This window comes from Carettochelys insculpta, chromosome 1, assembly GCF_033958435.1.
Source record: "Carettochelys insculpta isolate YL-2023 chromosome 1, ASM3395843v1, whole genome shotgun sequence".
Classification (NCBI taxonomy): domain Eukaryota; kingdom Metazoa; phylum Chordata; order Testudines; family Carettochelyidae; genus Carettochelys; species Carettochelys insculpta.
Window position 1 is genome coordinate 287,425,850 of NC_134137.1, and position 27,589 is coordinate 287,453,438.

A 27,589-nucleotide genomic window follows, 5' to 3' on the forward strand; every position below is an offset into this window, starting at 1 on the left:
TGCAATGGAACAGTTTATTTTAAGAAAAAGAGGGTTACACAGAGAATACTGAGTTTCACGCAGGCAGTTGAGCTGGAGCCGTTATGCTAAAATGCAATTCAACATTCAGCCTTATTTGCCTGTAACCTCCACCTGCCCTACCCCAACCACATGGAGCTATTTAGTGCTTGAGGCTCCACAGCTGCTGAAAACAGGTCATCTCAGAGTGTCAATTCAAGGACAACCACTGTTCCCATAACCGAACGGGCTCATCTGCAGTAGATTGCTGTTTGTAGAAAAGTTTTGGTCCAGAAGACAAGTTAAAATGAGGGCAGAGTGATTGTAATTTACCTTCTTTTCTTCCATGTAATTTGTTCCTCTCCAGTTAATACTGATTTTGTAACACATCTGGCTCTTTCCCATCACTGCCACTCAGTTTAAGATTTCTGAGCAAGTAAGGTGGTTAGTTTGATCTTCCCATCCATCGAAGCAGTGAGGCAGGTCCCACAATCCATGGCTGGGCACCAGTCCACTGTGACCACTGGTGCTCTGTGTCCTCCCAGGGACAGGCAGCTCTCCAGGATCTTCTCATCACTGTTCAGCTGTAGCAGAGGTTGGGAAGACAGGGCACAAGAACTTATAAAAGCAGGTTTCTACAGCAGAAGCAACTTGTTCCAATGGGAATTTAAAGCCTGATATAAGCTAGGAGCCCCAGCGGACATGGCTTTCAGTGAGGTGAGGGACAAGTCTGGGCTTCGGACAGTAGATAATGTGGAGGAGGAAAAGGTCACTTTTCTTCCTTATTGCAGTTTAAACAGACCCCCAGTAAAAGTAGGGTTACCATATAACAAAAAGATACTCCCTCTCAAGGGAGTCAACTGTCTCAGTATCTACCAACTCACATTGTATTATAGTATTTCTAGTACATTAACACGAAGTACGTTGGTAGATACAGACACGCTCCCTCTCAGGGATCTCCTCTTTTCAGACAAGTCAAATATGGTAACCCTAGTAAAAGGAACTATACTACATCCACATACAGCAAAAAGAGGCAAAATTAGCTGGCAAAGGCAGCTTTGGTTGTGAGCTGGGCACTGAGCTGCTCTGAGCCTGTAGAAATCTGTACCCAATCCAACACACATCAGATTATTCCTAGGCATCTGCAGAAAGAAAAACAGCTTAACGTGGAGCTTTGGTAACAACATTTACCTGCTGTGCACCATTGCTAGTCCGTTCACACCAACAACGTCCACCTTACCAATGAGCCCAGACTACTGAGACAGCCTGCGTAAGACGTTGGTGGTGGCCCTTACTGGCTCAAAGCACTAACAGATCCTTGCAGAAGGCTGCAATTTCAGCCCTTGGATAAGCAAGCTGGCTTGTTTCAGTTCTAACAACCCCCATTGTCTCACACACACTTACCTTGTAGATGATGCCCCCAGTGGAGGAACAGGTCAGCATGTAGTTTCCCTCGGAGTCAAAAGCAAAAAGCCTTCCTCGTGGGACCTGGACTTGCTTATACCCGCTGTAGCCCGAGAGGACAAAGGGGCCGGTGGCGTCCGTGGGAAGGGCATACTCGGATACCTTTGAGCCACTCTTGTGAATATTCCACTGAATAAACTGGGATAGTGAAAGAGGGGATTAAAAGTCTCCAGTGAAAGACTCATGCTAGAGGAATCAGAGAGGTCGGTACTATTCATAGAATTTAAGTCTTGAAGGAATCATGATGATATAATCTGATCTGCATAAACACAGGCCAGAGAATCTGACCCAGCCCTCTTGTATCAAGTCCATAACTTTTAGCTGAGCTGGAGCAGATCTTATAAAATGACATCCAACTGATGGAGAATCCATCCCATCCCTCCTCAGTTGTTCCAAGAGGTGATGGCCATCCCTGGACCCTGCCTGTTCCTCCAGGCTGGGCTGCCACAATGGAGGGTCATGCAGGGGCACTAAGCCATTACACAACAAAAGGAGTTGAAGACAGGATGCTCTCTGCAAGGGCCTGGGGCTTCTGCCCATTGGTCAAGGTGCCCCCCGCCCAATGAGCCAACCTTCACGGAGGCATTACAAGGCATAGCTTGGGCAGGGGAAAGCTGCTTGAGGCAAGAGTTTGAGGCAGGGTTCATTTTCTCTTTGTTATAGGTTAAGTTAGCCATTGCTATTAGAGGGCCCCAGCTACCACTGGCCTCTTCCTTTAAATAACCATTGGACACACTCAGTTTATGTTGGGAACGTTAGGCCAAGGCAGCTAATATCTTTAGTGTCATAAATCCAGACACAGCACTTAAGTCACTTCCCAGCTCGGGGTCTTGCTTGGATATGAAATACCCACTGAAAGGCAGCTGGGGTTTGGTTGGATGGCTTAGCAGTGCAGTGATGCGCATCAGCACTTGTTCATCACAGACCTAATCTCACTTAAAGGAATATTTGGGGGTCATGGGGGAGAGCTCTCCACACTGGGGAAGACATTCAGGGTTAGTGGGGAAAGATACCAGAACCAGGACTTTAAGCTCCTTGAGGCAAGGACTGTGTTACATCTTCGTACAGCACGTGGTCCTATGCATGTGTTCAGTGACCCACTCTTACCACCTCTTCTCTCCAGATGATCAGCTACTCCCTTCTCAAGCCTCCTGCCACTCCCTCCTCACATTAGCTTTATGCCATTTACACCCACTAGGAACTGCTCCAAATGTGCACCAGAGTCATCCCCCCAGACCTGCTCCTCCCTGGTGGAGTGGCCAGCCTGCGTGCCAAGATCGAGACAAAGCCCCACGGAAGGTAATGTCCATACACAATGGATGAGCCCGTGCACTCTAGCTGTGCAGGAAAGAGACTGGTGCTCGATGCAAAGACAACATAGCTGATGAGCAGGGAGAACAACACTACGGCACCCGTCTAGGGCCTCGCCGCCTCCTCTTCCCCGCTGTGAGATCAGAGACCGCCTACCTTCCCATCTTCTCCTATGCTGTAAACAGTGTTTTCATCATAGCTGAATTCCACAGAGTAGACCTCCCCGTCATGGGCCTTCCAGCTCAGAGCACACTCATGCTGCTGCATATCTGAGGGGAGAGCGATCACTGAACAGTCACTACGCACACAGGGGGAAAACAGAGGAGAGGCTTTTAAAACTGAGGACGGTGTCTGGTGCATTCCCTCCACCCACCATGCTGCCCCCCACTCTGCAGCTGTGCCCATTTCCCTTCCAGCTGCCCCACCCTCAGGATTCCACACATGGCTTGTTCTATTACCCACAAGTGCCCTGCCCCAAGCACACTTCTCCTGCCTGTCCAGAGCTGTGCACCCCTAGCTTAGAGAACCACAAGATGGGGGAAGAGGAGGCCAATGGCAGCCCAATAGCTGTTCAGGGCAATGCCCTCATCCAGCAGTACAGCCCAGCCCACTGTGTTATTTGCCAAAACAGGACTGCCTTTTTCCTGGTGGTTTTCTCATGTGGGAAGCCATTAGTTTCTAGTACAAAATGCAGAGGTCTTATATGTCTCCCCTTCAACTAGAGGAAGGTGCTACGCTGGAGGACATCTGGGAGCAGAGAGGAAAAAGTGGAACATGTAAGCAAGGCAGAACGACCTCTAGGGGTGGGGTGAGGTGCAATGAGGAGAGCTGTGAAGGCCACAACCTACCCTAATGGCCCACCTGGTTGTCTACAGAAATTTGTCACTAGATCAAAGACACCGGAGAGCACCAGCTGCAATTTTGCCTTCCTTTTTGAGTCCGGACTTGTTCAGACAGAGAAGGAAGCATGTGTGTGCCTGTGGCCTGCGGTAGAGCCAGACAACTAATGACCTCCATCAGAGAGGAGAGAGAGCACATTCAGAAAACGATGGTACTTGCTCCTTTTCAACTGCCATTTCTGTCAGGCCAACATCCCCGCTTTTGCTTAGTGCAAGTGACTGCAGGTCTCTCGGTGCATTCATTTGCAGTCTTAGCTAGGCAAGCGCAAGTCCTACGCTTAATGGGGAGAGAACACTGAGCAGGCAGGGGCTTCCCTTTACAGGAACAGCCAAGCATAAGGGGGGAGAACTCCATTAGCAGTATTCATCTTTGGACCAGAGGGCCAGAAGCAGAAGGCCTAATCAGGAGCCTGGGTGCACAACAATGTTATTTTGCTGCTGTGTTGGGGAAATTGCACGGCTCGAAGTGCTACTCTCCACAAGAGATACGTTGAGCTCTCTCCTGTTCTTAGGGGCATGAGGGGAAGGAGAAGGAGTCTATAGCACTTCAGGGAGCAGCTAATTTCCAATGTATCATGCTGGCTGGGAGCAATTACTCTGTGCAAAGTGGCTGCCACATCTGTCCTCAGCCATCACGCTCCTCGTGGCGTTTTCATCAGGCAGAGGAGCACGCTGGGGACAGTTCTGCTAAGAAAGGCAACACAGGAGCCAAGCTGCCATCTGAGAACCCAAAGAGTTCTTACCAAAGAGACGAATTATCCCATCTGCTGCTCCGGTGACCAACAGGTTGCCATTGTGGTTAAAGGCCGTGCAGTTTGTGGCAATGGGCTCCGGTTCAAGGGAAAACTGGAGCTAAAAGGTAAGGTCGCTGTTAGTAGATTTCACTCAGGACACACAGACGTACAACCTCTTCCAGGGAGTAGACACTACCAAGGCACCCAGTTTGCTCAGACAGACTTCAGGGACAGCCCTTCCTCCAGCATCTGGTTTCTACCCCAGAAACCACTCTCCATATGATCCCTGAGATCACCTTGGATGGCTCCCTGGATGGCAGCTGCATTTCATCAGGAGGCTTTCACTGGCAGAACCAACTGTTCAGCTTGGCTGAGTCAGAACTTTCTCAGTCCAAGGCTGCAGACCTAACTTCTGCCAGCTGTTAGATGGTGCTTGCCACTATCTGGACAAGGGCACAGCCTGCTCATAGGGACAGGACAACAGGGCCTATAACTCTACTTTGAGTCTTACCCTCCTAAATAGACACTGGAAAGCAGATGAATCAGGAGACCGATACACCCCTTGGGAGGCTTCCCTCACACATGTATGTCTACAAACCCCCCTAGATGCTACAGCAACAGGTATGTTGAAGTAAAAGGAATAAATTTGTTGTACAGTAATCTGTTTATGTTCAGTCTGATGACTATCGCAGCTGGCTCAGGCTGTGGGACTGAGTGGTCACAAGGTTGTGGTTTGCTGAGCTACCTCAACCTCACTGCTAAGAGGAGACCACGAACCCTGAACAGGTCCCTCACACCCTAAGCAGGCAGAATGGGGGTGGCAGGAGCAACCCACCACCACTAAATATATCTTGAATTGGGACAAGAGAGGCAGGAGAAAGCAACATTCAACCACGTAAGCCCTCCCAAGGGCCGGGGAAGAGAAGAAAGTGAGAGGCTGGGGTACTCTGAAGAAACTCCAGACTAAGCCTAGTTAGTTACTCAGCTGTGGTTTTATTTGTGAGGTGGAGGAGCGCAAGACTGTCAATTAAAGGGGCTAAGGAGAAAAAACACTTTCTTGTTCCCAGCGAGTATATTCAAGGCATGAAGACCTGAGCCAATACCTGCTGCTTCATGGTTTTTGTGTCCCACAGAAGCAGCTTCCCTGGAACTTGGCTCATGCCTCTCCCCCCAGTGTCAGAGGCCGTGAGGTCCAGCTGGGGATTCAGGCTTGGAGCTGCAGCTGAACAGACAAAGGAGGCACCACTCGGGCTGCATGCCAGCGAGAGGATTCTGAAACACACAGCACCAAGAGTCACCTTAGTCCCTCTGGCTCAGAAACCCGAAGAGAGACCAGAGTGGCCACCATTCTTCGCTCCTCCCCTCACTCAGGTCAGCATCCCTTCCTGAGAGGCTGCTTGGCAAGGCCTCCAGGGCACCAAGGGGCTATGCCAGGCTGGGGCTTGTGTGTCTCATGACAACCTGACCCAGAAAACATACCAGGCCCCCCAAGCAAAGGCAATACTAGCTTTTAGCAAAGCCAATCTATGCTGAGGTCTGCTACTTGCTATCCGTAATGCACACACATTAACATGGCTGCAGCAGGAGCTGCTCACCCACTGGAGGAGTTATTCCAGTGTCAGGGCAGAACTTGATCCGGTGCGTAAAGCACATAAATGAGTGTGCTGTGCATTAGTCACGGCAGAATGCAGTGAAGTCGAGTACGAGTCGCTTATTAGAAGCAACACAAAAGATGTCTGGTGTCCCAATGTCTGGCTATTAAAACCCCCAGACGCACTCTGGATCACAATAGGTGTTCTGCTCATCTGTTGCTAGACAAGACCACATGCAGAACTGATTTGACAGTTCAGTGCTGTGTCCCTCCTCCTCACAAACGTCTATGTGATGGCACTGAGACTTAATAAGCATCCTGGGAAGGGAAAAAAAAAAAAAAACAAACCCCCAAGAGGGCGAGAAGCACCTTGTTCAATCTGCAGCAATAATCCCTGTTACACAAGCCAGTTATTTCCACAGCTGTCCCATCCAAGAGCTTGGGTGGGGGAGGGATAGCTCAGTGATTTGAGCATTAGTCTGCTAATCCCAGAGTTGTGAGCTCAATCCTTGAGGGGGCCATTTAGGGATCTGGGGCAAATAGATTAAAAAGGGGATGGTGCTTAGATCCTGCCAAGAGGGTGGGGGACCGGACTCGATGACCTCCCCAGGTCCTGTCCAGCTCACAGATGTGTTGGATGGTTTGGTGGTCAACTCAACCCCAGCCCCCCCTCACTGCAGCAGTGGGAGTCAGAGTGACCCAGCTGTCTGCTCTGCCCTCCCCATGACATATCTCCCAGCCCACCACGATCTGCTTTACCACAGCAGTGGGAAGCACAGTGCCCCAGCCCGCTCTGCCCTCCACGCAACGCAGGGTGCGGAGGAGAGCAGGCTGGGGCACTGTTTCCCCATCACCCGAAGGAAGGAGCGCACAGTGGGCTGGGAGATGGGTGGCGGGGCAGTGTGGAAGAGGCTGCTACCTCGGTCTAGCTCCTGCTGTTGTGATGAGCATGGGGGGGGGCGGGGGCCAATCCCGGCTGCCGCCTAGCCCAGGACCCCATGTAAATCACCCATCTCATGTAGCGCAGGGGAGGGGACTTCAGGGAAGGAGGAGTGCAAAGGGGGTGGAGCTGGGGCATGGCCTGGGGTGAGAGAGTGGGGAGGGCGTGTTCCAGGCCTGAGGTATGGGAGAGTTGCCTCAGGCCACCTAGAGACAGTTCCAGTTGTTTCACCTGGGACCAGGCAGGCACTCACTTCTGTTATTCAGCCCCCATTTCAGACTCCTACAAATGCAGGAGAAACTTTGAAAGCCCACAGAGAGGAACACAAGTGCTTCTCCAGTTACCTGGGCATGTCTTCATCAATGTTAATTTCACAGAGATTCTTCTTTGCTTCGGTATCATAGAGCCGCACCGTCCCAACCCCGCTGCCCAGCAACAGCTTGAAAGCAAGCGTAAGGGAGAGAAACAGAACATAAGAAAATGAGGATGAGTGCAATGGCTCTGTCCCCAAACTGCCACCCTACGTGGGAGACCTTCTCTTCAGAGCCTCCACCTCTGACTACACACCTTTCCCTCAGAGCGTCTCCTCTCCCCACATGGATGTTCCCAGGGGACTGGCTCTATCCCAAGGCAGTTTACTCATAGCAAGCCCCTAACATCTGGTGTTTGTGGTGTGGGGGGGTAAGTTTGTGGCCACTGGGAAACAGAACTAGGTTAGGACCCGGTGATGGAACAAGTCATCTTCCTGAAGCGGTGGCAGGGAGCGGGGTGGTATAGGAAAGAAGACAAAATGGTGTCAAATTAAGACTAGAGATCTGGTGTAGGGAAAACATAGGGCCAAAGACAGCAGCATAAGTATTTATACTCCTTGGAGGAGAGCTAGGGAGACCGCGATACCTCCTTTGGATCAAAGGAGAAGTATCATTTGAAACAGGCTATGTTTATACACAGCAGCAGCATTAATGCATCTGTTTGTTAAGAAAATATAACAACCATTCATTCAGTTTGGACGACTTCTCTCATGTGGACTCCCAGGGGGCATGAATCCATTACTTTTAAAAACCCTGAGGCCACAGTATCACTTGAAGTTGAAGCAGAAGAGACTTCTTAGCATGAAACATTGTACTTCCATGAAAAGTTTCATTAAGAACCAGGGAAACAACACCCTAACAGCACAACTAGCCTTAACTGGGAGCATTCCAGATGCAGAAGTGAGAGATTAGCAGCTCCTTAATATGAGCCAACTCACCTCTGTTACAGGACTATTTCCCTCCCACTTTGCCCAGCTGGGAGGATGTAAAGTCCTATTACCATATCCCACAGAACTGCAGGCAGCAAAATTACTCAGATTAATGCCCTGCACAGAAATTAAGCCTCATCCGATTAACCAGTAGGATAACAGGTCCTGCTCTGTGCTTCCACAGTGCCTCTCTTCCGATGGTCTCTAACCACTCACCAAATATTGCATAAGCCCTGGCATGCCCATGAGAAAGAGGTCATCCTCCCAACTCTGGAAAGCGGATAACTGAATTGGCCAAGCCCACACAGCAAGGCAGGAAACAGAGCCAGTGCCCCGACTTCCAGTCGTCTGAGTCACCAACTGGCAGCATGAACTTCTGCTCTGGATATACTCCTGCTCTCCCCTCTGTTTCAGCCCCTAGAGGTTTCTGATCTTCAACACCTCCATTTACCACTCCTTTCCATTGTCATCAATTCCCAGCCCAGAAGGGACGTTTATGCTCGTCATCTCTAACCTCCTGTAAAACTTAGGCCAGAGAACTGTCCTGAGATAATTCCTCAAGCAGAGCTTTTAGGAGAACCTCCCATCTCAATTTACAAGCTGCCAATGATGGAAAATTCATGGTGATAAATGGCTCCAATGGTTAATTACTCACACCATTAAAAAGGCACACCATAATTCCAATCTGAACATGGTTTAGCTTCAATTTCCAGCAACTGGATCACATTATACCTTACACTGCTTGACTGAAATGTCCATTATTAAATATTTTCCCCATGTCCATAAGTATATACAAGTTGCCCTTTAACCTCTTTGCTAAGCTAAAAAACCTCAGAGCATAAATCTATCACTATAAAGCATATTTTCTAAGCTTCTAATCATTCTTGCAGCTCTTCTCTGAATCCTCAATTTATCAACCTCCTTCCTGAATTACGGGCACCAGAATGGGACACAATCTTCCAGCTGTGGTTACGCCAGTGCCAAATACAGAGGTGAAATAATCTCTACTCCTAGGCTGTGGCCATACTTGGCCACAACTTCGAAATGGCCATGCTCACGGCCACCTTGAAGAATACTAATGAGGCCCTGAACTGAATATTCAGCACCTCATTAGCATTAGAACACTTCCAGCCGCAGCACTTCGAAAGCGCTGCTTTTGAATGTGCACGGCTCGGCACAGCTACACGGGGGTCTCTTTCAAAAGGACCCCACACATTTCAAGATTCCCTTGTTACTCTCAGCTGAGCCATTTCGAAGTTTTGGCCAAGCATGGCCACAGCCTCAACCAGTGTTCCCTGGAAGCTGGGTCCTTGTGCAGCCACTCAGGAAAGAATCAAATGCCACCCAGCTGATTTGCTAACCACCCACAGCTAGGATTTGGCTGGTGGTGCACATTTGCACATGCCTTGGTGCATATAAAAACGTATGCTGCACATGGATGGAAAAGTCTGCAAATGGTTTGAAGAGAATAGAGAAGAAACACTGCCCCAAATCTTTTTCAGAGTCACTGCTTCCCAGCACAGTCCCTCATCCTGGAAGTGTGGCCTACTTGCTTTGTTCCTACATGGCTACATTGACATGGGATACGAGCCTTGTTTAATTTTCAATTCTGTTAGGCTTGTTACCATACACTATCCTGAAAAACACGCTCATGGCTGTGTAACCCCTATTTGTTAGCCATCAGTAGCAACTCGACAGTACACAAGTAGATGTGCTACTCACCAGCCTGTCCCGCTTGGTCGCCCATTCTAAAGAGAGCAGCGGAGATTTGGAAATGGACGAAGCTTTGGTCTGCATCATGGGATTAAAAGACCACACCTTGATGACCCCGTCTACGTCCAAGCTGGCCACCCTCCGCCCAGAGCAATCCACCCTATGCACAGAAGAAAACGTCAACAACCATTCTCCTCCCTTGGAAAGGCCTCCCTCAGACCACAGCAAAGCAGTCTTCCTTTGCTGGAACAACACGCACCGATTTTAACAAGTGCTGTACAGAAATCTGAGCAGAGTCTGGCAGTGTGATGTCCTCTGGTCACACCATTCTGCTCTCTCTGGGATTTCATTCTCCTGTGTATCACTGTTACTTCCCCACCACCCCTGCCCATCAATGGCCCTAACACTACACCAGCCACCTTGATATGCTGCCTTGGGAGTAACTCTTGCACCCATCTCAAGGGGAAGACGATCCCTTCATGCCCCCAACCACATGGGAAGTGCCCCCCGCTACCTGCAGTGCATAATGGAGGAGTGGTGCTCTCCATATTCCTCCTGGCCCAGGACAATGAACGGCTGCTCATGTCTGACCCCTCCAGCCTCTGTGCTCAATGCAGATGCTTTGGTGAGGGTTTCCAATTGATCGATATGCAGCTCAGGGGAATCTGCCTCAGTAAGACCAGTCTCAGTCTTTTTCTCAATGCTGTGGCCCTAAAGCAAGAAGAGAACCCTAGGTAAAGCACAGCCAGGCAGCGACAGCAGGTCAAGTGACTCAAAGCCATCCTAGGAGAAGCAAGGAGCTGCACACGTTAGAGGCAGAGCTGCGGGTCAGTGGCTAAAACCCTTTGGTAAGAATTAGAAGGTTCTTGTGCAGAGCACAGCATTATTACTGTCCCCACAGGTGGCCCCGATGACAACTGACCTTGGGAAACGAGCCCAGCCTGTGTCAGGGAGCTCTTATAAAAAGTGCTGACGTTCTAGTTCTAAACTGACGCTCCTCAGCTGTGTCTACACTAGCCCCAAACTTCAAAATGGCCACACAAATGGCCATTTTGAAGTTTACTAATGAAGTGCTAAAATGTATATTCAGCGCTTCATTAGCATGCGGGCGGCCGCGGCACTTCTTCAAAATTGACGTGCCTCGCCGCCGCGCAGCTCGTCCCAACAGGGCTCCTTTTTGAAAGGACCCCGCCTACTTCGAAGTGCCGCGGCCGGCCGCATGCTAATGAAGCGCTGAATATGCATTTCAGCGCTTCATCAGTAACTTCGAAATGGCCATCTGCATAGCCATTTCGAAGTTTGGGGCTAGTGTAGATGTAGCCCTCCAGTGAAAACCTCTCAAAGTTGCAGCTTTTGATGGTTTTAAATATTGCTACACCTCACGTTCCTCTTCATACCCAGCTCTGCCCTGCTCACTTTCTATTAGTTATCCAGATCACTGTTCCATTTGAATTTATTATTTGTATTCAGATGCTGGTCAAGATTTTGGCCCCACTGTAGGACTGCACGGGCACAGTACAAACACTTAAAGCCAAAGAGACTATACTCCAAACTGGAAAGGTAAAGCAAGTGGGGGGGGGGGGGGGGAAATTATGCCCATTTTACAGACATGGAATAGGAGCATGGTGATTAAATGATCCACCTATAGTCACATGAAGTCTGTGGTGGTCAGGATCTGCACAAAGGTATCCAGACTCTCAAAAGGCCATCCCTCCTCTAGGGACAAGAGCTTTAAGCATGACAAAATGGAGAGCAGTAGAGCTGGAGATACCTGTAAGGAGGTGCTGTCTCCAGCATTATCTGGAGAGGTCAAGCTACACAAAAGCACAACTGGGAATTTGTTTGCATCTATATTCTTGGCCTGCTTGGACCAACAGGAGAGACTCAAATGCCACCTGCAGTCACATGCTTGCAAAGAGCTTGTGAAACTGAAGACTTGGAACTTCACCTTGTTCATGGTAGTTAAGTTGGAAGGGAACAGCACTGAACTCCTGCAAAAAGGACAGCACCAGCTTTCCTCTGTGTCCAGACACGTCAAGAACAAGATACGCCTAAAGCAACCAGCTTCTCAAGAGCTAAACAAAGCCAGGGTAAAAGTGAAGGTCAAAGAAAACCTGCTCAGAAGCCAGAGGAGGTGCACCCAGGACTCCCAGTTTCACACTGTGTTCTGCACGAGCTGGCTGTGCCAATGCACACAGTGTGCTGCCTGGAAAGCCTGATAAGCACTGCTGTCCCTACCCCATCTCTATAAGGGGCCCTCAAGCCAGGGTCTCTGAGATAAGCAAATGCAAGAATCTGCTGCCCTGTCTCTTTTACAGTAGGGTTTTCTCCAATGGAGCACACTCTGGTATCAGGATCTTTTCTAACTGGAATTCTCAATCAACCAGAAGACTTCATGAATGGTGGTATGTATTTTTAATTTACCAAAACGGAAAAAAAAATATGAAAGATACCCAGAATGCATTTGCAGTGGTAGCATTTAGTGTATAAACTTTAGCTTCTGGGGTGATATGCAGCACATTGAACTGGCAGCAAGAGAGAATGTCATGTATAATTCAGACAGAGGTCACCATCTCTGAATTTTATTGAGCCACCACTCTCATATACAGCACAGGAAGTAACGCAGATGCATTACAATAATTTTCTGAGAAAAAGGCAGCTAGCTAGTAGACAAACAGGTATTGGGAAGATGCTGCTTGTTCTGCACCTTCAGCATTAAGTGTCAGAGAGGTAGCCGTGTTAGTCTGTATCCACAAACCAGTGAGAAGTCCTGTGGCACCTTAGACTAAGATCTATTGGAGCATATACTTTCGTGGGCAAAGACCCATTTTGTCAGACCCATTGCATCTAACAAAGTGGGTCTTTGCCCACGAAAGCATATGCTGCAATAAATCTTAGTCTATAAAGGTGCCACAGGACTTTGTTGTTTCAGCATCAAATGTTACTGATACTGATGACACTCCAGAGCTTCAGGCTGACCTACAGTGTGAGGATGCACCAGAGCACACACTGACTTCAGAAGCTGATGGGCAGCAGCAGTCAAGCATAGAAGAATCATATATGTACATGTTCATTGTATATGTAAGCACACAAGTTGTTATATTCTAGTGTAATACATGCATAAGCATCGTTGTCTTTATACAGTAAGTGAAAGCTTAGTGTTCTGTGGTTTGTTCAAACTGCCATTTACATGTCCTGTGTGAAAATCTCTGACCAATAGGTGTACCTCTTAGCCAGAAAATCTGATTAACTGGAATGCTCCATTCCCTGACACTTCTGGCTAGCAAAGAGCCTTCTGTACCACAGGGTTGTTTTATGTGACGCTACAGACCTAGAGGTTTTGAAGCCTAAAACGTAGCTTTTCCCACTGGTTAGTACCTGTTCTGCAGTCTACCCACCCACCACAAATCCACTCTTCTGGATAAGAGGGGTGGCCAATGCTTACATGTGAGGCCTCGAGTCTCTGCCTGTCTTCCCAGAGAAGCCTGTCAAACTGTTCTCCAGGCTGTTTCAGTGAAGAAAGAGTTGGTGCTGGAAGGGGAGCTGCTGGCTTCTCTGGGACAGCACCCTTTTATAAAGGTAGGGATTTTACTTCTGGATGACAGCTGGTCACCAGCTTGCACTGAGGCTCATCACTAGGTATCACTGCTAATAAAGTGACAGCTGAGCTAAACCTCCTGCTTTTGTAGCTGTGTGGCTAAGGCCCACTGATGATGGCAGGGACAGGGGGAGGGAAGAAGAGTTGTCACACCTCTCTTCCAACTCCTGCTTAACACACAGACCCCTCCTCTGTTCTGCAGAAAATCCTCTAAGAATGGGCTTAGGGCAAGAAGTGTCCTTTCATGCAGCTGAGCTAAGTTGGAGTGTCAAGCTAGGGATTTTACAGGAACATACACCCACCTTACTAAATCCTATTGCCCCAGGACAACAGAACAATTCCAAGACTACCCATGATGTCTCCCAATACCTGGGAAGTTACTTTCGATAAAAGCTCCTTTCTTTCCTTCCCATGCTCCTGCAGACGCTTCTGACGCTGCTGCACTGAGCTAGGCTCGTTTGCTGTCGGCCCAGTGAAGTGGCTCTTTCCATCCTTGCAGCCTGCTGCCACCTCCTTTCCTTTGGTGCTCTGGCAAGGACAGAGAAGATGCATAAAGCCCAAGTCCTGTAAAGGCCCGTGTCCAAGCTTGGAACACAGAGCAAACCAGGAGGTACAATGCCAGCTGCACTCAAAGCAATGCAGCACTAGAATGCCTGCCAGAGAACAAGATGACAGATACCAGGAGGGCTTTACAGCTTCTAGGATAAGCCAAAGTACAAGAAGTGATGGCACAGGTTAGCCCCCTGGCTGTTCAAGCACCTACTCAGAATGAACCCACTGGAGAATTACCTGATGGTTTGATGGTTCTTTTTTCCCTAAAAGTATCCCGCCAGTCTGCGCTGGGGAGACTCCAGTCATCAGGGCTGGTCTAGAAGGGCCCTTCTTCCCCTGAGAAAGCAGAGAGGACAGGAAGCCCCCTCGAGACTGAAGAGAGTGTGCGGTGCTCCTCTGGCTGCGTGTCATATCACTGGTTAAAACAATAAAAATAAAAGGCACTTGGATGAGGTGTAACCAGTGCACCCAACTAGACAGACATCCAATAACCACGGAGTGTGAACTGTATTGCTTCTAGTTTCCAAAACACAGAGATGCATTCCCAGGTGCCTGAAGCACCCTGCGAGAATACTCTTTTTTTGAAAGGCCGGCCGCGGCAACACTCCCAGCGCGTGGGAGTTCATTCAGAATTCAGGCAACAAACTAAAGCTGCCTCTCAGACTCCAGGGGAGGCACTGGGCCCATGTTAGTCTTTCACAAAGGTGGACTCAGGGAGACCATGCAAAGGATTCCAAGCAGGGAGTTAAGAGAGTCTCTTGGAAATACTAAGGTTCAGAAGCGTCCACTGCTCTTGGACTCCCAACACGCCATGTCCAACTACAACTGACTTCAGTGGGATCACGGAGGTTCAGCAGCTGTGCGATGTAGGCCTCACACTGAGCACCAAAGAATTAGAGAAGTTCAGGGTTCCAAAGGGCTCCACCTCCACACGCACCCTAGCCAGAGTCACAGCATCAAAAGAGGAAGCCCAAGATGCTCGCTGCTGTACTAGTTACAAGTGTCTGACCTCAGGAACCCTGTAACCATAGCAGCACTTATCGTTAATGACACAATACTTCCACACTCCAGCCATGCAACTCATTCAGCTTCCAGGCTGCAATTTCTGTACTTGGTCTCAATCCATAGCCTGCATGTTTGTTCTAAAGGAAAGAGTGAGCAACATCAGTTTAGTCATTGGACTAATACAGTTAAGAGCCACAGCTGCCTCCAGTTCTTCCTCATACAGACACAAAAGCAACACTGGGAAATATACGTTTCCTTGGTTTTTGGCCCCCCTCCCCTTTCTTCAAATACAGCTGAACTTTAGAACTTCTCAGAGGATTGGTACTCAAAGCATCAATCCCTGCATAAAATCCCATAGCCTGTGCTACACAGGAGGACAGACTAAATGATCATAATGGTCTCTTCATAGGGCCTCAAAATCCATCAACTTGATTAGCTCAAAAATGAGGATCTAAGCAGTTGAAAGCTCCTTTTCTGGGCATGCACTCAAACTCGTACAGGCTTTGTTTAGACCAGGGGTGTGCAAACGGAGGAAGCGGGAGGCAGGCATGAAATTTCATAAGGAGCATGATTGGCTGCTGGGTCTCCGTCTCATCCATCTCATTAAAATATGTCACTTTTTATGTGTGAGTATTCACACACACACACACTTAAAGCTTTTATATTCTACATACAGTAAACTCTTTCGGATCTGGTATCCTATCATCTGGAGCTCTCAAATAACCGGCATTTTAACCATCAGTAAATTTTAGTTACCTTTTCCACAAGTATAACAGTGAAAGGAAATACAAATAAATACAGCAAATCCAGTGTGCAATGCTATTGTTGTTGGTAAATAAAGTACTCTGCATACATTTTTGTTTATTAATATCTAATTTTGTTTTTCTTTAGTGCTGTGCATTACTAGGTACACTGCTCTACTATCAAAAATGTACTATAAATATTCATCAACCTCCTGGTCCCAGGGCTGCCAGATACAAGCGTTTACTGTACTTATTTTCTTACACATGCTGAAAGTTTGTTTGTTTTTTTCCCCCCCTTCTTCATATGAACATAATTGAAATTTCCATTGGTTTGGATTACATTAGACAGGTTGGAAGTGGGGCCCTGCTAACTGCTGGAACAAATGTTGGGCCCCACCATAAAAAAAAAAAAAGAGTTTGCTCCCCCCTGGCTTAGACCTCTACCAGCAGCATTAGGGATTTGCTCAACTCTGCAGTGCCTGGGTTCAAATTGACACAGGGAATGTCCAAGTTCTGGCAGGGACAGAGGATAAGCCCCCACCGAAAGAGGGGAACAAGAGAAACAATGGAAAGTGTCATAAAATTCATTTCTAGGCTGGTTTTCATAAAAAGTTTTATCACGCTACATGCTAGGTGCAAAAGAGAGGGAAAGGGCTCTCATCCCAGCAACAAAGCACAAATAAGTCATCCCCTGCAGCTGCCTGACCCTCCGGAGACACTTACAGCTCAGAGTCCCCCAGTCGGTCCATGTTGGCCACATAAGCAGGCAGTTTGTGGTGAACAACTGACTCTTCCTCCTCCTGCTGCAGCTCCTCTTTCTTCAGTCGATATGCCTCAGCCTGCAATGCGAAGAGCTAGAACAAGGGAACAGAGCTGAATTAGCTGATGTTGAGGTTTCCCTGGATTCCTCTCCTTGCCAATAGCAAGCAACTTCAATGCAGCACGCTATTTCTTAGCCCAGCAGTGCTGGCCCAACACCACCAGTAAGTTGTAAAAAAAAGCATGGAGATGTTCTGTCTGATTGGCTCAAAGTTGAGTCCTTCACAGTGACAGAGAGAATCGATGGCTTGTGCCCATGAAATCACAGTCTGCAAAAAGCCAGCACTTGTCTCCACAAGCAGCTGTTTGGGTGTTGTTTTTCCCTCTGACTGCAAAAACTACTACAGCAAACTAGCTAGAGTGAGCCAGCACTCCAAGAGCCTTCTGGTTTTTCAGGTAGACTTCTTCCATTAACAATATCCTTAATTACTGAAAATGAAGGGATTTTGGAAGTCTAGTTTTCTTATCAGCTTGGGACAGTGAAAGCAGTGGCCCAGATTCATTGCAGACTTCAAAGGAAAGCTGTCGTTTGCTCTCAAGAGGCAAATTAATTCTTAAAATAATTTCACAATGTTTCACAGACAGCTGTCCCTTTCCTAATGTAAGCTAGCATCTTAAACCTGAACAAAAGGTGTGTGGAGGTGAGCTGGGGGGTTAGAATATGATTGTACCTGATACAATTTGAAAGTTGACACTGCTTCAAATTATAAAGACAAGTAACAGGGCAAGGATGAAAGACAGTTTCAGTTTGACTGACCAAAAAAAATGCAAGACTGATAGATACAAAAATTCATACTAATTGGGAAAAACACCTCTATCACTTCCAGCCCATGCACAAGTCCTCTTCATAGATTCCCCAATGGCAGAGGTTTCCCGCCCTTGTTCTGTGCATAGACACATGCCTTCCTTTCCCCAGTATGTTGCCAATAAAACAGCAGCATCAAAAACTAGAATGTTTGGCATCCTTCATAAGATTTTTTTTGACAGGCAAACACCACAATACATCAATTTCCAGAAAAAAAAAAAAAAAAAAAAAAAAAAACCAGGAAATGACATCTGATCATAAAGCTTTTGTGAGGCAGAGCATAAAGTCTGGAGCTTAAAATCCTAGACAGTGTTCCTTTAAAAACTAAGTTTATTTAGCACATTTGGGGAAACCAGGCTAGACTAAAAATCTTGCAACACAAAATAGGATTCACATAAGGGCTTGTGATGGATTAACAAAGCTGACTTTAAAAAAAAGAGTCAAATTGGTGCAACTTGCCCAAATAGAGAGAGCTGTGAAATAAATCTTTTGAAAGAGAATCTCAACAAAAAGCAAAGTTAAACTGAAGTAATCATATCAAGACAAAAAGCAGTAAAGTAGCACTTTAAAGACTAACGAAATAATTTATTAGGTGATGAGCTTTCATGGGACAGGCCCACTTCTTCAGACCACAGCCAGACCAGAACAGACTCAATATTTAAGGCACAGAGAACCAAAAATAGTAATCAAGGTTGACAAATCAGAAAAAAAAAATTGCAAAGGTGAGCAAATCAGAGAGCAGAGTGGCAGGGGGCACGGGGGAGTCAAGAATTAGATTAAGCCAAGTATGCAAAAGAGCCCCTATATAGTGTCCCAGAAAGTTTGCATCCCGGTTCAAACCGCATGCTAATGTGTCCAATTTGAATATGAAAGAGTTCAGCAGTCTGACCAGTTACTCCAAGATAGACCCAAAACCAGACCACCACTGGTCATTACCTACAGCCCCCAACTCAAACCACTGCAACACATTATTAAAGACCTAAAACCTATCCTTAATCAGGATGCCACACTCCAGAAGGCCCTAGTTGACAGGCCTGTTCTCTCCTACAGACAACCTCCCAACCTTATGAGGATTCTCACCAACAGCCATAGTATATACTGCAGGAACACCAGTCCTGGGACTTTTCCTTGCAACAAAGCCCGCTGCTAGCTTTGTCCACATATCTATTCTGGAGATACCATTACTGGACCTAACCTGGTTATTCACAGAATCACGGGCACAGTCTCATGTTCCTCAACTAACATCATATATGCCATCAGGTGACAACAATGCCCAGATGCTTTGTATATTGGACAGACTTCAAACTCTCTCAGACAAAGAGTTAATGGGCACAAAACAGACGTCAAAACACTCCGATCCACAAACCAGTTAGTCTACATTTTAATGGAGCAGGCCATTCTGTTAATGGCTTAACAGTTTGCGGCTCATTGAGAAGAATTTTCACTCTGCTTTGGAAAGAGAGACTGCTGAACTCTTTCATATTCAAATTTGACACATTAACACATGGTTTGAACCAGGATACAAATTTTCTGGGACACTATAGGGGTTCTCTTGGCTTAATCTAATTCTTGACTCCCCCCCACACCCTCTGATTTGCTCACCTTGATAATTTTTTTTTCTGATTTGTCAACCTTGATTACTATTTTTGGTTCTTTACACCTTAAATATTGAGTTTGTTCTGGTCTGGCTATGGTCTGAAGAAGTGGGCCTGTCCCATGAAAGCTCATCACCTAATAAATTATTTTGTTAGTCTTTAAAGTGCTACTGGACTGCTTTTTGGTTTTGATAGTATATAGACTAGCACAGCTTTCTCTCTGCGAAGTAGTGATGGAATAATAGAATCTTGATCTTGTTCTATCTCAAAACAGTGCCTTCAAGTGTCTGATTTTGACATTGTATTAAATATAACACCCCCAATCCACACCCACACACCCCTCTAACCTTCTGACGCAAAATTTCATTTTCTTCCTGTAAGGCAGCACTCCTCTGACATTCAGCATCGAAGTTCAAGATCACTGGGACAGGTGAGGAAGGTTAAAGAGAAACCCAAGATAACAGTATTTGCAAATCCTTTTTAGCTAAGACATTTTCACAGAAGTTAATGCATAGAACTCAAGTGGGTTTTTACCTTTTAGGCAAGTGGCAGACAGAACAAGTCAGACTAAGCCTTGAAAGAACCATGGGTAACTAGAAGCACAGGTAAAATCATGGCTTGTTAGTGGGTTTGTAGCCTTTTCAACTACTCCTACTTTGCACAATACCAGTGGCCCACGGGTTACAAGAGGTTTCACAAACATTAAAAGAATTAATCCTTGCCAATTCTTTGCAAAGTAGCAGTATTAGTCTCACGTTTAGGTGGGAAATAAAGAGCCACAGAGGTAAAGTGACTTTCACTGGCTCACATGTATGGCAGACCTAGAATCATAGAACAATAGAGCTGGAAGAGACCTAAAAAAGCCATCGAGTCCAGCCCCCTGCTCTAAGCAGGGCCAAACTCATCAGATCAGTCCCACCAAGGCTTTGTCAAGCAGAGACTTAAACACCTCCAGGGATGGAGACTCCACTACTTCCCTGGGTAGACCATTCCAATGCTTCACCACCCACCCTGTGAAAAAGTTTTTCCTAATGTTCAACCTGGACCTTTCCAACCACAACTTGAGGCCATTGTTCCATGTTCTGCCATCTGCGACCACTGTGAACAGCCTCTCTCTCCAGCCTCTTCGCAGCCTCCCTTCATTAAGTTGAAGGCTGTTATCAAGTTCCCCCTCAGTCTTCTCTTCTGCAGACTAAACAGTCCCAATTCCCTCAACCTTTCTTCATAAGTCATATGCTCCAGCCCCCTAATTATTTTGGGTGCCCACCGCTGGACCCTCTCCAGTGTATCCACATTCTTCCTATAATTGGGGGACCAGAACTGGACACAGTACTCCAGATGCGGCCTCAAAGCCAAATAAAGAGGAATAACCACTTCTCTGGATCTACTGGCAATGCTCCTCTTGCTGCAACCTAATATGCCTTAGCTTTCTTGGCTACAACTGCACACTGCTGACTCACGAAGAAACAGAAGCCAGCCAGCTCTCACAAGGCAAACCTTCCCAACACTCCATGAAGGGGGACTGGGATTTTGTAGCCTGTGAACTGTATCTACTTTTTCCCCCACGATGCTTAGTTTTTCCAGACAACATAGTGAAACTGTGCCTAGACCACCCTCTACCCTAACAGGCATGTCTAGTTCGGTTACAGGCAGAGTTTCTCTTTGCCTGTCTACTCTTATGTTCTTAATTCCATGCACGTAGGACCTAACATTGTCAGAATTTCCATGGTCTCTTTCCTGACTCAGGCAGTCTTCTGGAACAGTGTAAAGCACTTTTTTCTAAAACCGAAGACAGTCTTGGTTTCAAGATGGATATTTGCTTGGAGTATAGTCTTAAAATAACAGCCAAGAGTAATTTCTAATAAAACCCCTCAGTCCTGCAGCTTCTTCTCTATCCAGCCACAGAAACGTCACACACTATTGACATACAAACTGGAAGATGACTTACAAGAACAAGCACGTTACATCTCTACTATCTTGTATTTCCTTCTGGGTAAAACTGCCCTCAGCCTGACCATTTGAGACAATCTTCATCATGTTGGTAAAAGAGCAGGTGAACCTCTCAAAGAAAGCCAAAGTCACATGAGCACAGGGCTGTATCCCCTTCCAATGAGCCATTATGTGTTACCTTGCAACAACTACAGCCTCTGCTGGTCCAGAAAACGAGGGAAGGGACTGGAGAACAAAACCTGCATCTCATGGTAATTCTGTGGTCCCTACACCCCAGTCACTGACACCGAGCTCAACTTAGACCTGATTAAGGGGGACCTGCTTAGGCAAGGGCTAAGTTTGCCCTGTAAGTATAATACCTTCAATATGAAATCATTTTGTTTAATAAACAATCAATTCTCTCTCCAACATGCACTCATGATCACTAAAGATCTAGATGGATTAAGCCTCTACTCTTCACAACAAACCTTAAGGCAGCATTCAGCACCATTAGACTCTGGGCAGTATTGCTGCAATAAGCAGAATATCACTTTTACCCATGTGAGGGGGCATCACAGACTTAGCTACACAATGGTGACTATTCTTCTGAAACTGAAAGGATATGCATACACTGAAATAAGACGCTTAGAAAGTTGTGCAGAGACACAATGAAGGTGTCTGCCCACTGTCGTGAGAAATATGTGGCAAAGGCGGGGTTTGTCTCTGGGTTGGCAACGAAGGGCAACACAAACCAATCTTTCCACTCCACTTGGTTCTGGAGTTCTGAGGCCTGCTTGAGGAAGAACTCCTGTGTCTTGTCATTCCGGTTTGTCTGAAACATGTGAAACAAAACATGGCTTGAGTGTTACCTCTTTCTACTACCCAGAAACTCAAAATAGTTATCCTGAGCTCAGAACAGAGAGCAAATCATCCAACCTGCACCATCATGAGAAGCAGAAAAGTGACTTAACACAGAACAAAATGGAAACTATTGTGTTTAAAGTATTAGAGAGATAGCCCTGTTAGTCTGTAGCTTTGAGAACACCACAAAGTCTTGTGGCACCTTATAGACTAACACATATTTTGGAACATAAGCTTTCATGGACAAAGACCCGCTTCATCAGATGCATGGGTGTGGGGGTGGGAGGGTTTCAGAGGGGCTATTTAAAGAATGGGGTCCCAGAAAAAGGGAGGGCCAGAGCTGACAAGGTCTATTCAGCAAGGTGGAAATGGCCCATTACCTACTATTGATAATGGGCCATTTCCACCTTGTCAGCTCTGGCCCTCCCTTCTTTAAATACCCCTCTGAAACCACCCCCTCCCGTGCATCTGATGAAGCGGGTCTTTGCCCACGAAAGCTTATGCTCCTAAATACCTGTTAGTCTATAAGGTGCCACAAGATTTCTTGTTATTGTGTCAAAGAATCCCAAACTCATATACTAAAAAAAAATACAACATAATGCACCGAATCAAATCTCCTTTATTAAAATCACTAAGACCTTTCCTATACAGGTGGGTTCACTCCCATTTAAATAAATGGCCAGTGCAGCTTGTGAGTTTACACAAAGTCTAATGCTTTCAATCCTGGGAGTAGGGAAGGGCATGCCCCAAGTTTCTCAATACCTACACCCACAACTGATGGAACCCAATGAAAATCCCATCCAGTGCGCTCCCTCCCCAGAAGGATGTGCCATAACATGTGTCCAGAGCCAGGGATTGCTGTGGGAGAGAACAGGTCTTCCCAAGAGTCTGCTCGTTGTTCTGGCATCACAGCCTCCTTCCATTTAGCCTACTGACAAGGTCCCTCATAATCAAAGGATGTAAGGTTCCTGGTATTGTTGGACGGAGTCACAGGGGAAGTGTCACTTGTAACGGAAATCATGGAAAAAAAAAACAAGCCACCCAGATACTATAATGATAGGTGCCCTAGAGATGCCCGTAATGAATAAAACCAACTCTTCTACATACTGTTTCATTATTAACCTCATTCCACCCCCCCACAACTAGAGCCAAAACACTAAGGCCTCTGAGTCATCAGGCCAACTATGGTAATTATTCTTTTTACTGGACACAAATACCATTTAAGCAGAATCTTAAGAACCAATGGACTCATATAAACCTGAACAGTGTTGACGAGGTAGTAGCGGAATAAACTGGTTTTCAGCTTGTTCACTGTAGGTCGGTAGACATCCTCCAAACGACAGAAAAGGTGTCGGTTGAGATAATTCCAGTAATCCCGAAGGGCGACCAGATCATAATTCTGAACGAACTGCTGAAGCTGTTCTACTATTTTATCCACCTGAGGAAGGAAATGGGGAACCAAACACACCCATTTGTTAGTTTCAGTCATGTGACCACAACTTACACAAGAATATCCACAGCTTGATGCTAGAGGTTTACCCACAAAAGTACAGTTCGAATCTAAGAATGTTTGCCTTAGCTAGTTAAGCCAGTAAATAGATAAATGGTTTAAATTCTGCAATAAGATTCTCCAGCATACAGTACCTTACACTTGCAGAAGAATTACAATGGAGACTGCCAGTCTAAGCTCAGGTCAAATTAACTTCATAGACACACACCTTTATGAAACCTTTCTGCTGGCCATTGTGTTTTGTTTTTTTTTTGTTTTGTTTTCCTTCTTTAAACTTTTTACATTCATTGATGATATTTTAAACAAAAACCGTCCCCTGTAGGTTGAATCCAAACCTGAAAATGAAACTAACATTTTTATTCAAAATAAGAAGAGCGCAACATGAGCAAGGAAGGGCAGTAAATCAATTTTAATCTTTTTTCCCTTTCAAATCACCTAGCACAGAGACCTCCAAACTGTGACGCATGCAGGCTGAGAAGGGAGAGCAGGGCTGTTCAATAGGACACCATGGAAGCACTCCCAGCCCAACTCTGTCCTCATTCTGGGGCCCCTTGGCTTTCAGCTTTGAGTCCTAACCATGACTCAGCCCCAGCTTCCGATTTTGGCTCTGCTCCCAGACCCAATCTGGCTCCTGACTGTGGCTCCTAGGGGGACTAACAGACTGTCCTAGTGATATGCTGGGGCAGGGGAGCAATCCAACTGAAGAAGTTTGGGAATGATTGATTTAGCATATTAGCAACACAGGCATAGAAGCTCACACGTTTACAACATAAGCACCTTACACTCACAGGCCCTTTTAAAACTGCTTCTGACACTGGAGTGGTTTGGAACAATGATGTGGAATCACAGAATCATAGGGCTGGATGGGACCTCAGGAGGTCATCTAGTCCAGCCCCGCGCTTCAAGCAGGATCAACCCCCACTAAGTCATCCCAGCCAGGACTTTGTCAAGCCGGGACTTAAAACCCTCTAGGAATGGAGATTCCACCACTTCTCTAAGCAATTAATTCCAGTGCTTCACCACCCTCCTGGTGAAGCAGTTTTTCCTAATATCCAACCTACACCTCTCCTTCTGTAACTTCAGATCATTGCACCTTGTTCTGCTGTCTGACATCACTGAGAAGCAGGATTTCAGTGTGCCAATTTTTCACATCCAAAATGAGACTAAAAAAAATCCACGCTGGTTTCAAAAAAAAAAACCAAAACAAAACAGAAACTGCTTAACATCATGTTTACTTTTCACCATCAGATATTCTCACTTTACTTTTTGCACCTTTTTAGCATATGAACAGAGACATTTCAAAGACAGTCCATTACTTTCTAGTCCTTATGCTTGGATCTCAGACATACTGCAGGAGTTTTCATTTTATTCAGTAAGATTATAATACTCAGCTACATAGTTGGTTGCAAAGAAAGGTGGTCCTCCATATAAATACCTAGGTGTAGGGCCTCCAACAAGGTTATCAGGTCATTTATGCTTTGGGCAAAGACAGATACACTCCGGCATTTACAGAACCTGAGTATGTTCAACCCTGTGAATCATTGTGAGACTGTATCTAAGACCTTGTTCTCAGAGATCATAAGTTCTATAACTCTGTGTTGAGGGTTTATATTGTCTATCTAATGCTTAAAGCTTCAACGTTGTTGATACAAAATATTTCAGATCTTTCTGCCAAAATGACAAAAGTTACCTGTGACTGCAAGAGGCTGAACTCAGAGACCCAGGAAGTCCCTTCCAATCCTATGTCTCTTGTCAGACTAGTACCACCTCCAAATACAGCTCATTATAGAGCTATGAGCTCGCTAGCCATCAGCTTAAACAGATGATAAAGTGATGGGAGGAAATGGGGTGTATATGCATTACCTGCATGCAAATTAAATCACAGATTACAAAGCATTTAATAGGAACTGCAGGTTCTCTTCCAATGCAACGTAAGTTTTGGTTGATCCTTTTTGAAGCAGGGGGCTGGACTAGATGACCTCCTGAAGTCCCTTCCAGCCCTGTGATTCTGTGATCATAATGACAAACAGCTATATTTCTTATAACAGCCTTCACAAAAGAATATTGTATTCTGCAAAGGCTTAATGCACTGCAATATAGACAGACATCCACAGCTTTCCACGAAACTCTGTTATTTCCCTGACAATAGGCCGCAGCAATCCATAAATCAGACTCCTCCAGTCTAGGTTAATGTAATGTACAGTGTTTCAGAATGAATACACCAATAATGAAGAGGCCATAGCACAAACAAAATGTGGCTGCCCGTTTCCTTCAGTGAGACGGACCACCACTGGCCCACCAGATTCATACTCTGATCCCTCACTCACTCCCAATTCACTTCTGTTGCAGTTCAAAGCCTTTGTCTTTAATGGCCCTAAAAAGGTCAGACCTCAGCACATAAGCAATCTTATCTCCAACTGTGACCTGCTAAAATAGTTGCTCCTCTTTGGAAGAGTACAGTTTACAAAACTGCACACAGTACCTGGAAATAGACGAGAGAAACAAGCTGTATAGAAATGAGACTGAGAATGCTATTTTCCAGAGGAAGCGTGGCTAACCAAGAATTCAGTGACTTTCCAGTTACATTGCAAAACCCTCTTCTTTAAGGGGATTAGAGAGACAGGATGGGCAAGGTAATATCTTGATTATTAGAGCATCTGTTGGCTTACTACACTTACTATGCAGCCTCTGCAGTGTTTAGTGAAGATGCTATCTAACACCAGTGGGAGAGACCTTCGCCATCAGCATAAGAACTCCACCTCCCCAGAAGAGCTAGGGTGATGGCGGAAGCCCCCTTGTTCATCACACAGCACTGTCTACACCAGGGTTAGGTTGTATAACTATGCCACTCAGTAGTGTGGATTTTCCACAGATCTGAGGGAGGCAGTTATACCAGCATAAACTGACAGTTTAGCCCAAGTTAACAAAAGTTTTTGAGCTTAAACAGAGCTCTTCATATCTGGGAGGCACACTCAGGCCACGTATACACTAGCAACCTTGCAGCGGCACAGCTAGACCAATGCAGCTGCACCACTATAAGGTCTCCCACCTAAGAGCTCTCCTCTTAAACCCAATGAGTGGCACTAGGGCATCTGCCAGTCACATAGCACAGTCCACAGCAGCACTCCTATTGGTGTAATTTAGGTCATTAGGGCAGGGGGAGGGCAATGTTTTCACACCCCTGAGCAACATAAGTTACAACAACAAAAGTGCTGGAGTACTCATAGCCAAGAGCATCACTGACAAATGCTAAGCTGGAACACAAGGTAACATAAGTAATCGACACTTTTTAAGGGACTCTTAAGGTAGAGTGGAATATTTCAGTCACCCTCCTTCAGGAAGCTTTTCCACTGAAGTCAGCATCACAATAACAGAAGATAGTCCTTCACCAGAGCCTCTTCTACCAGGGAGTAAAGAAGAGAAGCAGACTCCATGAAACACTTTGGGGACCTCATTATGCAGCTCTAGCATCTCATGGAAGCACTCTGATACTGCAGTGATGGATGCTGAAAACTCTGGCACAGACACTGCCCTCCCAACACTAAATTCCCCAAGTACCTCAATCCCACCTCAGCACCAAACGGCCAATGGTCTGGCCTGCCCCTCAAACGAGGAACTCGCCTGGGCGCAACTCCTTGCTCCCATTTCCAGAGACCCTTGACAAGCCCACACCCGCACCTATTTCATGTGCTCAATACAGAGCATAAATGGCCAGGGAGTGCCAACCAACCCATCACCAAACTGAGAGGGCCAGGCACAGGATGTGCTTGTATTCAGGAAACAGGCTCCCGCTACTGCCTCCCGGCACTCGTTCCCTCCCTCCCCCCAATACTCTCCAGGCACCCACTCCCCCAACCCTATTCCCTAACGCCAGCACCTCCCTCCCTCAGTGCTCACAGGCACCAGCCCCTGCACGCCACTCCCAGGCCACAGCCCCTCCCTCCACGAAGGGCCCCCAAGCTCCAGCACCCCACTCCCTAACACCAGCATCTCCCTCCCCCAGTGAGCACAGGCAACAACCCCTGCACCCCACTCCCTAGCACCAGCACCAGTCCCCCGCCCGAGGTACCAGCCCCCGCACGCGCACTCCCAGCCATCAGCCCTCCTTCTCCCAGTGCCATCCCAACGCCGGCCAGGCGGCCTCACCCGGAAGCCCTTCTCCCGATCCGCCTTGATCTCCGCATCCAGCTGCTTCAAGGCGCCGGTGAAGCCGCGGAACAGCAGATACTCGCGCACCAGCTCGTCCGTGCGCTCGGCCGCCGCCGCCATCAGGCCCTCACCCA

The 27,589-nt window shown here is 46.8% G+C and overlaps 1 protein-coding gene across 4 annotated transcripts; it reads right to left on the reverse strand.

Moving 5' to 3' along the window:
- On the reverse strand, positions 1 to 27,589 carry WDR91 (WD repeat domain 91). Of its 4 annotated transcripts, none has more exons than XM_075011159.1 (15): positions 27,453 to 27,589; positions 23,055 to 23,234; positions 21,560 to 21,767; positions 19,354 to 19,436; positions 16,511 to 16,641; positions 14,277 to 14,454; positions 13,857 to 14,015; positions 10,404 to 10,600; positions 9,899 to 10,049; positions 7,281 to 7,375; positions 5,509 to 5,677; positions 4,415 to 4,523; positions 2,929 to 3,041; positions 1,402 to 1,599; positions 1 to 581 (listed from the first exon to the last, which is right to left on the reverse strand). In XM_075011159.1, exons 1-15 carry the CDS (start codon positions 27,573 to 27,575, stop codon positions 417 to 419), a joined length of 2,259 nt encoding a protein of 752 aa, XP_074867260.1. In that variant the 5' UTR covers positions 27,576 to 27,589; the 3' UTR covers positions 1 to 416. The 4 variants fall into 4 exon arrangements, 3 of the variants coding, with proteins under 3 accessions (XP_074867260.1, XP_074867270.1, XP_074867284.1); XM_075011169.1 differs by having other exon boundaries at positions 9,899 to 9,973; positions 10,403 to 10,600; XM_075011183.1 differs by lacking the exon at positions 27,453 to 27,589 and adding an exon at positions 26,711 to 26,776.